This window comes from Salmo salar, chromosome ssa20, assembly GCF_905237065.1.
Source record: "Salmo salar chromosome ssa20, Ssal_v3.1, whole genome shotgun sequence".
Classification (NCBI taxonomy): domain Eukaryota; kingdom Metazoa; phylum Chordata; class Actinopteri; order Salmoniformes; family Salmonidae; genus Salmo; species Salmo salar.
Genome location: NC_059461.1, coordinates 45,988,227 through 45,999,829, shown reverse-complemented (window position 1 = coordinate 45,999,829; position 11,603 = coordinate 45,988,227). Strand labels below are relative to the sequence as shown.

The following is an 11,603-nucleotide window of genomic DNA, read 5'->3' as shown; positions in this document are numbered from 1 at the left end:
GCTGACCCATTACGGGTGCAGGCAATGAGACAGTGATCGCTGAGATCTTGGTTGAAAACAGCAGAGGTGTATTTAGAGGGCACGTTGGTTAGGATGATATCTATGAGGGTGCCAGTGTTTGCGGCTTTGGGGTTGTACCTGGTGGGTTCATTAATAATTTGTGTGAGATTGAGGGCATCAAGCTTGGATTGTAGGATGGCTGGGGTGTTAAGCATGTCCCATTTTAGGTCACCTAGTAGCACGAGCTCTGAAGATAGATGGGGGGCAATCAGTTCACATATGGTGTCCAGAGCACAACTAGGGGCCGAGGGGGGTCTATAGCAGGCGGCAACGGTGAGAGACTTGTTTTTGGAGAGGTGGATTTTTAAAAGTAGAAGTTCAAATTGTTTGGGTACAGACCTGGATAGCAGGACAGAACTCTGCAGGCTATCTCTGCAGTAGATTGCAACACCGCCCCCTTTGGTCGTTCTATCTTGTCTGAAAACGTTGTAGTTAGGGATGAAGATTTCAGAGTTTTTGGTGGACTTCCTCAGCCAAGATTCAGACACAGCTAGGACATCCGGGTTGGCAGAGTGTGCTAAAGCAGTGAATAAAACAAACTTAGGGAGGAGGCTTCTAATGTTAACATGCATGAAACCAAGGTTATTACGGTTACAGAAGTCATCAAAAGAGAGCGCCTGGGGAGTAGGAGTGGAGCCAGGCACTGCAGGGCCTGGATTCACCTCTACATCCCCAGAGGAGCAGAGAAGAATAAGTATGAGGGTACGGCTAAAAGCTATAAGAATTGGTCGTCTGTGACGTCCAGAATAGAGAGAAAAAGGAGCAGGTTTCTGGGGGCGATAAAATAGCTTCAAGGTATAATGTACAGACAAAGGTATGGTGGGATGTGAGTACAGAGGAGGTAAACCTAGGCATTTAGTGATTATGAGAGAGATATTGTCTCTAGAAACATCATTGAAACCAGAAGATGTCATAGCATGTGTGGGTGGAGGAACTGAGAGGTTGGATAAGGTATAATGAGCAGGGCTAGAGGCTCTACAGTGAAATAAGCCAATAAACACTAACCAGAACAGCAATATTACTGCACTGTTGGAACTAGAAGCACAAGCATTTTGCTACACTCGCATTAACATCTGCTAACCATGTGTATGTGACAAATACAATTGGATTTGGAATATCTACATAGGTGTACAGAAGGCCAGTATCCTGGAGTCGCCTCTTCACGGTTGATGTTGAGACTGGTTTCTTGCGGGTACTATTTAATGAAGCTGCCAGTTGACTTGTGAGGCATCTGTTTCTCAAACTCGACACTAATGTTCTTGTCCTCTTACTCAGTTGTGCACTGGGGCCTCCCACTCCTCTTTCTATTCTGGTTAGAGCCAGTTTGCGCTAGATATTAGATATTCCATAAAAGATCTGCCGTTTCCAGCTACCATAGTCATTCACAACATTAACAATGTCTACACTGTATTTCTGATCAATTAGATGTTATTTTAATAGACAACAAAAATCGCTTTTCTTTCAAAAACAAGGACATTTCTAAGTGACCCCAAACTTTTGAACAGTAGTGTACATTTAGACAATTTATTCATTATTACATTTACCTAGCATTAGATAGTTAATCCAGAGATTCTTACCTTTGCCTCGATTCAGCATTCTCATCCAGATCATCATGGCATCTGTAGTTCTTTATGATAGCCATATTAGCATTACATTTGTTGGGGGTAAATACAGGCAAGTATATTGATAAGTCACCTTGTCCAATAGAGATTTGCAGTTATCAAAACATCACGCCAGGGTAAACCATCACAAAATAAGTGCTGTGTTTCAAGTGTTTCTAAAATCCCATATGGAGAAAATGAATGGTGGAAAAACAATTAGAACCATTTCCCAGTTTGACCGCTAGGTTTTATGGGTATTATGACTCATACTGTTAATGTATTTGGTTAACAAAAAATGGTTTGACTTATTTGCCACATAATGCTTAGGGTGTTAAGAGTGTACTGACATAAGTAGGACATCCAGGCAACTTTGAGAAAAAAAAACTTTATATCTGAGTTGTTCACACCAGTTCTTGCCTCCTGACTGCCTTCCATTTTTTGAAGACGTTTATTTTCATTGTTAGAGCAGCTACTTGAGTATCTGGTCACTACAATGGATAAACTGTGGTATGTTTTTCACTTGTAGCAAATATATTTAGTCCTACAACCAAGAAATAAGTTCTGGTTCGTTCAGCCATCCATATGGGCAAAATGAATGGCGAAAGAATATGGTTTTGGAATAAACACTGAAAATAAGGTTTGAGGTTAATAACACAGGTTTAGGAGATCTTATACGATTTGTTCTATGAGATAATATGACCTTTATGAATTATGAAGCCTTTGCAATTTGTGTTTCATTATTACACAAATTCTTCTAAATTCACAATGTGAAGTTAGCTGATGATAATATCATAGAACACAACGTATAACATATCCTAAACCGTGTTTACCACAGACCTTATTTTCGGCGTTTATCCCAAAACCCTACAAAAAAAGCAATTTATTTTTCACCCCAGCCAGTAGGTGGTGGCAATAAACCATGAAAGAATGTAGTCCCGCGCAAAACTTCCCCGAAGAAGAAGTTCACCCAAAAATGGCCGCACAGCAACAACCCGGAGGACCGATTCCGCAAGTTGGAATGCAGCAAGCTGCTACACTTCAACAACAGCAGTTGAGTCAACAGCAAGATTTCGACCCCGTTCATCGATTCAAAATGCTTATTCCACAATTAAAAGAGAGCCTCCAGGTACTCCAGGTTTTGTTTACATGAGCTGGTAACAATGGCTGGTCAGTCTGGTCTCTTCACTGCCACACAGAGGGGAAAAGGCGAATTTTTCGACCAACCTTTACTTGGCGATCCTTCCAGTAATCCAACAATGTGTACGCTGCCATCTGTCTATTTCAAATATTCTCATTGATTGAGACGGGTGAGTGCCATTCAACCAGTAGTTAAATTAGGAGGTGAGGTGAGGTGGGGGGCGTCTTTAGTTCGGGGGCACTCAGCCAAGGTTGTAGCCAGCTGACTAGCTCTAAACTCAAGCCTTACCCAGCGTTAAGAGTTCTCAATCAATCCGGCATATAACAGCTGGATCAATGAACTGCAACACTGACGCTCTGTTGTAACGTTACTAATCCTGCTTGTGATACGGGTTTGGAAACCTTTGGAACGTTAACATTCACATCAGCGAGAGAAAAAAAATCTTGCAAATACATAAGGTAAACTTACTGTAGGCAGTCTAGCAAAGTTGCGTCCTGGTTGCTCCTGGCAGAATGTAACAACACTGGGCAAACGATAAGAAACGTCCTCCCCAGTTAAGCTCCTGGTGACGTGAGGAGGAAGTGTAGTCTCTGTTAGTCGGTGTTGAAAATAAAATTGCCGGGTGTAAACAGAAAGCAACTTTGCTAAACTACATACAGTAAGTTTCTTTTGTATTTTTACAATTATTTCTTGCTTATATGAAAGTGAAATTCCAAATATTTCCAAAACTGTATCGCGTGTATCAAGTTTGTATGCCCCAAGGTGTAAATATTATTTTGTTTTGAGTTTAGAGAGTTTCGGCACTCCGTCAGCGGTTGCATTGCCCCTTAGCTAATCATAACGGAAATTGAATTACTCCAAATGCATCAATTGGTGTCATGAGAAGGGCTAGTAGCTCACCTGTCTAATGACTGGGCATGCATGTTTTTCTCCCTGAGCCACTCGCAATTTGAAAGCGCCCAGAGGAGTATTATTTTCTCCCATAGAATACGACAAGCTTGAATAGGTAAACTATTCTACTATGGGGTTGTCTACTGTTGATTACTCATGTTGTTGACTGAGGAAATATTAAATGTGGACAATTTTACAAAATTAGCATTACCAAAGGTGCCGGAGCCCCACTTGGCTCTAATTTGGATCATAAAGTGCAGGGTTTGGGAATCAGCCTAATTCAACCCATTCAAGATTTCTGAGTCACACTCATGACATGCATAACACCCACCTGTCTCAAGAAGATTTGAAGTAGACAAGATGGCAGCGTACACATTGTTGGATTACCTAATGGAGCAAAACATTTATTTCATTTAATAACGGAGCATTTTCTAAGTTCAAATGAACCATCTGCAACTAGCAATGCGTAGTCTTCCATGTTGGGAATTGAGGAAGTATCGACAAGGTTGGTCCAAAATTCTCTGTGCTACGCTTTACACTACCTAAATAAAAACGCCCGTCAGCCATCAGGAACAGTAGTAATGCTCTGACTAGGCAATATTTTTAATGCCTACCTTTTTTAGTTGAACTGCAAATAGTGGTCAGAGACAGTGAATATGGTGATAATGCTTTTTAATGCAATATGTATGCATAGTAACAAAATATTGTATATAGCTATGTACAGGGTTGCAAAATGTAGCTACACCAAATATAGGATAACTAAGCATTATTTTCTGTCTAGAATGTTATGAAGATTGCCTCTTTAAATTTGGGACATAATACATCAATTGACAATGGCATGTAAGTACCCTTTTTCCTTAACTCTCAATGGCACATACACAGCCTATAAGCGTGTATTTTCTGGAACTGGAGATGCACAACTTTCCTTTGTGTTTCAGAAAGAGCAGCGATGCCAGTGTACAGCGGTTTGACAAGAGTCTGGAAGAGTTTTATGCCCTATGTGATCAGCTGGAACTCTGCTTAGTGAGGCACACACACAACCTGCTTGTATTTCCATGCTCCAGTGAAATTGTTCACCACCTCTTGTTACTACACAAATGTCCTATTTCTATTTGGCTTTTAGACTGCCAAGCATCATTCACCATAACATATAGTTTATGAATCGATAAAGCTGGCAGCCTGGTCATCCTCTCACTATTACTCCTCTTTTCTTTCCCCCATAGCGGCTTGCCTACGAGTGCTTATCCCAGAGCATTGACAGTGCCAAGCACTCTCCTAACCTGGTCCCAACAGCCACCAAGCCTGACACCGTACAGACAGAGTCCCTGTCCTACTCACAGTACCTCAGCATGATCAAGTCGCAGATCTCCTGCGCCAAAGACATTCATAACGCTCTATTGGAGTGCTCCAAGAAAATCGCAGGAAAGGGCCAGCCACCAGGAATCCTGTAGAAATAGACATTTTATATTATTTTCCTAAAGTTATTTGTATTTTTTTTTGTAATGATAAAGACATACAAAGTTGATTTAACTGTTTAACAGATGCCCATCTTCACTTTTCTTGCCCCCCAAAATCAGAAAAGTAGCAAAAATAATGTCCTCGAGCATCAAGTAATGAGATTCACAACTTCCTGGGACATCTGTGGCGCCGTTTCCCGCTACTGTAACCAAAATGATCAAATTCCCGTTCATTTCTCTGTCTTGATTCAGATTGGTGCTTTGCCAGAATGTGGACCGTTTGTCAGCATGCTAGGCTAGCCAATGCTATAGCAGCCCATTGGATTCCATGAAAAAATAACTGTTACCGTTGGGAATTCAACAAGACAACGAAAGTGTTGTTGAATTGAATGGGTTGCTATATCATTAGCTAACCTAGCATGCTGACAAAGGGCTGTTTAATTAAAAACTCAGTATTTCGATCATCTCGATTCATCATTTCGGGATGATTAGGAGTACAGCGAGGTATGTTTTCCAAGCAATTTCTTTTGTCACATTCACATGGTTAGCGTGAGTGTAGCGAAATGCTTGCGCTTCTAGTTCCGACTGCAGTAATATCTAACAATTTGCCAACAACTACCTAATACACACAAATGTAAAGCGGTGAATGAGAATATGTACATGGAAGTATATGGATGAGCGGCATAGACAAGGTGCAATGGATGTATAAAAAAACAGTATACGTGCTATGAGTAAGATATGTAAAAATTATTAAAGTGGCATTATTTACATTGTATAAAGTGGCCAGTGATTGGGTCTCAATGTAGGCAGCAGCCTCTGAGTTAGTGATTGCTGTTTAGCAGTCTGATGGCCTTGAGATAGAAGCTGTTTTTCAGTCTCTCGGCCCCAGCTTTGATGCACCTGTACTGACCTCGCCTTCTGGATGGTAGCGGTGTGAACAGGCAGTGGCTTGGGTGGTTGATGTCCTTGATGATCTTTTCGGTCATATACCGTGCTGGGCTCTGGTGGTCCACATTCTGGCATAGCACCGTTCCGAATTCAAGAGAGAAATGAACAGGTCTGATCATTTTGACTACCGCTACTGCGGAGTTCAGCTTTAATCAAGTTTGTATGCCCCAAGGTGTAAATATTATTTTGTTTTGTCACATTACCTAATATGACCACCAGAGAAGTGACTGAGTCATGTGTTGAATTCTGTACCAAAGCTGTCCAAAACCAGCTACTATTCAACCAAACTGCAAAACCTCTGTGTGGCAGAGTAGTTGTCTTAATTATAATAAACCTTTTTACTCATTTTAATTTCTCTTACTTTTACATACATTTTCAATATATATATTTACACACACACAGTGCATTTGGAAAGTATTCAGACCATTCACTTTTCCACATTTTGTTACGTTACAGCCTTTTTCTAGAATTTATTACACAGAATATCCTATAATAACAAAGCAAAAACAGGTTTACACATTTATTTAAAAAAAAAAAACGTACATAAGTATTGAGACCCTTGTTGATGCATATTTGGCAGCGATTACAGCCTCGAGTTTTCTTGGGTATGAAGAAACAAGCTTGGCACACCAGTATTTGGAGAGTTTTTCCCATTCTTTTCTGCAAATCCTATCAAGGTTGGATGGGAGCGTCGCTGCATAGCTATTTTCAGGTCTCTCCAGAGGTGTTCTATTGGTTCAAGTCCGGGCACTGGGCCACTCAAGGACATTCAGAGACTGTCCCGAAGCCACTCCACCGTTGTCTTGGCTGTGTGCTTAGGGTTGTTGTCCTGTTAGGTGAACCTTTGCCCCAGTCTGAGGTCCTGAGCACTCTGGAGCAGGTTTTCATCTCTCTACTTTGCTCTGTTCATCTTTCCCTTGATCCTGACTTGTATCCCAGTCCCTTCCTACTTGAACTCTGAAGCATTTATTTGGGCTGCAATCTGAGGTGCAGTTAACTAATGAATTTATCCTCTGCACCAGAGGTAACTCTGGGTCTTCCTTTCCTGTGGCGGTCCTCATGAGAGCCAGTTTCATCATAGCGCTTAGATGGTTTTGCGACTGTGCTTGAAGAAACTTTCAAAGTTCTTTCCGCATTGACTGAACTTAATGTCTTAAAGTAATGATGGACTGTCATTTCTCTTTGCTTATTTGAGCTGTTCTTGCCGTAGTATAGACTTGGTCTTGTTGTGGAAATTCTTACACAGGGACACTCAAAGTCAATCTTAAATGAATCATTGTCAGCGCGCTGGAGAGGTTCCAACAAACTTAATTCACCATAGGGAACATCTGTTAGAAGCTCTAATGGGGCAGTCCCGTTTGTTCTCTTATATACGGCAGACAAGTTATATTTGCATGTTTTAGCTTATTCATCATTAACGTTTGCTTCATTCATGTGACTAACCAATACTGGGTCATGCATGTGACAGACCAATACCTCACAAGGCTTCTTCTCTAAGCTGAGACCTTGAAACGGAGATATTAAAACAAGGGTCTGGGCGTACTGCTAAATTGCAGATACTGATAGTGAGGGTTCGTTCAATCAGTCACTTGCATGTACATAGAAAAGGGTTATTAGAAAAGCAAAAACATAAAACACAGAAATGTATGAAATAGAAAAGTATCAACAATATTTTCCATCACATTCCATCCTCTTATCACTTCTGTTAATAATCATTACATTTTATTTAACCTTTTTGTACAGGTTTTTCTCATTGAGACCTGGTCAAATAGTAACAGGGGGAACAAAGTTTCCAACAAAACAACTTACATACACTAACACAACATTAAACAAAACTATAGACATATACAGTCGTGGCCAAAAGTTTTGAGAATGACACAAATATTAATTTCCAAAGTTTGCTGCTTCAGTGTCTATATATTTTTGTTAGATGTTACTATGGAATACTGAAGTATAATTACAAGCATTTCATAAGTGTCAAGGCTTTTATTGACAATTACATGAAGTTGATGCAAAGAGTCAATATTTGCAGTGTTGACCCTTCTTTTTCAAGCCCTCTGCAATCCGCCCTGGTATGCTGTCAATTAACTTCTGGGCCACATCCTGACTGATGGCAGCCCATTGTTGCATAAGCAATGCTTGGAGAGTTCAGAAATCAATATTTGGTGGAATAACCCTTATTTTCAATCACAGCCTTCATGTGTCTTCACATGCTCTCCACCAGTCTTTCACATTGATGTTGGGTATCTCCAGGCGCAAAAATTCAAGCAGCTCGGCTTTGTTTGATGGCTTGTGACCATCTATCTTCCTCTTGATCACATTCCAGCAGTTTTCCTCCACTAAATTTCACAGTGGATGTGAGACACTGGCTTGTAGGCCTCTCCAGGTCTCGCACCCACTGCTTCAGCGAGGCTGGAATTGTGCAGATTTGTCTTTGTGAAGGACACATGAATCAAGCCACGTACAAGGTTGTCCTGGAAGAAAACTTGCTTCCTTCTGCTCTGACAACGTTCCCCAACTCTGAGGATTGGTTTTTCCAGCCCAATCTCCAGACCTGAACTCCATTGAAAACCTCTGGAATGTGACCAAGAGGAAGATGGGTGGTCACAAGACAAAACAAAGCCGAGCTGCTTGAATTTTTGCACCAGGAGTGGCATAAAGTCACCCAACATCAATGTGAAACACTGGTGGAGAACATGCCAAGACGCATGAAAGCTGTGATTGAAAATCAGGGTTATTCCATCAAATATTGATTTCTGAACTCTTCCTAAGTTAAAACATTAGTATTGTGTTTAAAAATTAAATTGAACTTATTTACTTTGCATTATTTGAGGTCTGACAACACTGCATCTTTTTTTGTTATTTTGATCAGTTGTCATTTTCTGCAAGTAAATGCTCTAAATGACTATTTTTATTTGGAATTTGGGAGAAATGTTGTCAGAAAACAAAAATATTAATTTTACCCAAACACATACTTTTATAAATAGTCAAACTAAAGAAACTGATCATTTTGCAGTGGCCTCTTTTTTTCCAGAGCTGTATATAACATCACTAAAATCTAAAACCACCAGTAATGTACATCATACAAGCTCCTTCCTGGCCTCCAGAGAAAAATGAGCCTTTTGCTGGTAATAAAAAACTATTCTCAGCTTGAGCTTTCTCATCAAGTTCGCCACATGCACAGTGAAGTTCAGCTTGTCATCAACCCACACACCAAAATATTTATACACTTTGACTTCCTCTATAGTATGTCCAGCCAATGTAGCAATGACATGATTAGTAACATGCCTGGCATTTGAAAATACCATGCATTTTGTTTTACCCAAATTCAGAACCAGCTTTAAATCACACAGATTCTGTTGTATGATGTTAAATGCTCTTTGGGCATTTTCTAAAGCTAAAGATGAACTACTACCACTTGAATAAAGAACAGTATCATCTGCATAAAAATGAACATCTGCTGTTTCAATACGAATCCCAATGTTGTTATACAAAATGAACAACAGTGGGCCCAAAATAGAACCTTGCGGAACACCTGAGCACAACTTTTGGACTGATTTACAACCATCCGCCATTACACATTGGTTTATAAATTACCTATCAAATCGTACACAATCTAGAGCATGAGCAGTAATTCCACAACATTTTAACCTTTGCACTAACACAGCATGGCCCACGGTGTCAAATGCCTTCGACAAATCAATAAAGACAGACACACAATGTAACTTCTTGTCAAGAGCACAGTGGATGTCATTTAAAACCTTCAATGTTGCTGAAACAGTGCTGTGGCCAGACCTAAAACCTGACTGCATTCCATTTAAGATGTTGTTTTCTTGGAGGTAGTCCTTCAGCTGCCTAATAATTAAGGACTCCAGTATCATAGATGGTACAGACAATTTTGATATGGGGCGATAGTTGTCAAGTAGCGAAGGATCTCCACCTTTCAGGAGAGGCAGTACAACAGCAGATTTCCATAACTTGGGGATTTCCTTAACATCAAGTTTGAGGTTTAAAATATATGTTAAGGGGGAGCAAAGACGTCTGCAGCTAGGTTTAGGAGGCTAGGTCTAGATCATTAGGGCCAGGTGATTTTTTTTCCTATCAATTTCTTTCAGGGCTTTACACACTTCTGAAACAGAGAAGGATGAAAAGGAGTGCACAGGGGTGTCAGGTAAATTCATAGGAGGCTCAATTATACCTTTGACCTTTTCAAATAAACTGCCTGCATCTAGAAAATGCTGATTTAAGGCTTTCAGAATGGAGGTTCTCTCAGTTACAATCTGTGTGTCTACCAACAATTGTTTGGGAAGCTGTGTATCAATTTTTGCACTCCAAACCTTTCACTGCTTGCCAAAATGTGGATGTATTTAAATGATCTGAAGTAGATTTCAGGTAGTGGTCTGCTTTCAATTTTACGGATCACAGCCACACCCATATTTTGAAGACGTTTAAAAGCCATCCAATCATCTGCCGAACCAGACCCTCTTGCTTTAGCCCACATAGCATTTCATTCCCTTAGGATTTTAGTAAGTTCATCAGTAAAGCAAGGCTTCTCTCTGCCCTTATACCTGAATTTCTTTTTAAGAGGCATGCCTATTGCATACATCCTGGAATGCATTGTGGAAGTAAGAAAAGGCTAGTTCAACATCAGGGATTAATTCCATTCTATGCTAGATACATCATTTAAAAAACCTTGAATATCAAAACGTTTCCAGTTTCTTTTCGTAATGACACGTGGATATTGCTTAGGAATTTTACCATCTCTCACACAGGCAATAGCACAGTGATCACTTATGTTATTTGCAAACATACCAGAAGTATTAAAACAATGAGGAGTATTGGATAAGATCAAATCAATCAAAGAGGATTCCAGAGGATATTTTATATTCAACCTAGTTACGCTGTTGCCAACCTATAATCTCACTCGGATTGTCAACAGTGTAACTAGGTTGAATATAAAATATCCTCTGAAATCCTCTTTGATTGAGCCAGCAGTAGCAGATGGAGGTCTATAACAGCTCTACAACAAGATACAACAATATTTAAAGATGAGCCAAGGTTTAGGTTCAAAGACAGATATTGAAATTGCTTAGGTTTAGTCAGAACAACCGCCGAGAACTTGTCTTTTACGTATACAGCAAGACCACCACCCATAGCTTTTACGATCTGTACGAAAAACATTGTAACCATTTGTGCCAATATTTTTGTCTAATAGATTTTTGGAGCCAGGTTTCAGAAAGCATACATACATCAGGGCTAGCAGTTTTTATCCATATATTCACAAAATCAAGCTTCGGCAGAAGTCTTCTTACATTCATATGCAGAAACTTCAGGCCACTCTGACTACTTAATTCAGCAGGGGTAAGAATGTCAGGACGTGGGTTAGATTGCACATTTCCAGACAGTAGAAGCAGCAAGATAATGGCAAGTCTAGATCGGGGGTTACAACATTTGGATTTACAGACAGCACTTGAACGACAATCCATAGTCACCAGAGTCTTTAATGCC

General features: G+C 40.1%; 1 protein-coding gene across 1 annotated transcript; it reads left to right on the top strand.

Annotated features, from left to right (window-relative positions):
• Window positions 1–2,605: 2,605 nt before the first annotated feature.
• On the top strand, window positions 2,606–6,446 carry LOC123729161 (mediator of RNA polymerase II transcription subunit 29). The gene is made up of 4 exons (XM_045703359.1): window positions 2,606–2,787; window positions 4,472–4,530; window positions 4,629–4,713; window positions 4,914–6,446. Exons 1-4 carry the CDS (start codon window positions 2,635–2,637, stop codon window positions 5,139–5,141), a joined length of 525 nt encoding a protein of 174 aa, XP_045559315.1. The 5' UTR covers window positions 2,606–2,634; the 3' UTR covers window positions 5,142–6,446.
• The last annotated feature ends 5,157 nt before the right edge of the window (window positions 6,447–11,603 follow it).

Coding starts and splice junctions, on each gene's coding strand:
- LOC123729161 (XM_045703359.1), top strand. CDS start 2,635: ATGGCCGCACAGCAACAACCCGGAGGACCGATTCCGCAAGTTGGAATG. Junction 2,788..4,471: donor AATTAAAAGAGAGCCTCCAG/GTACTCCAGGTT, acceptor TTTTCTGTCTAG/AATGTTATGAAGATTGCCTC. Junction 4,531..4,628: donor ACATCAATTGACAATGGCAT/GTAAGTACCCTT, acceptor TTTGTGTTTCAG/AAAGAGCAGCGATGCCAGTG.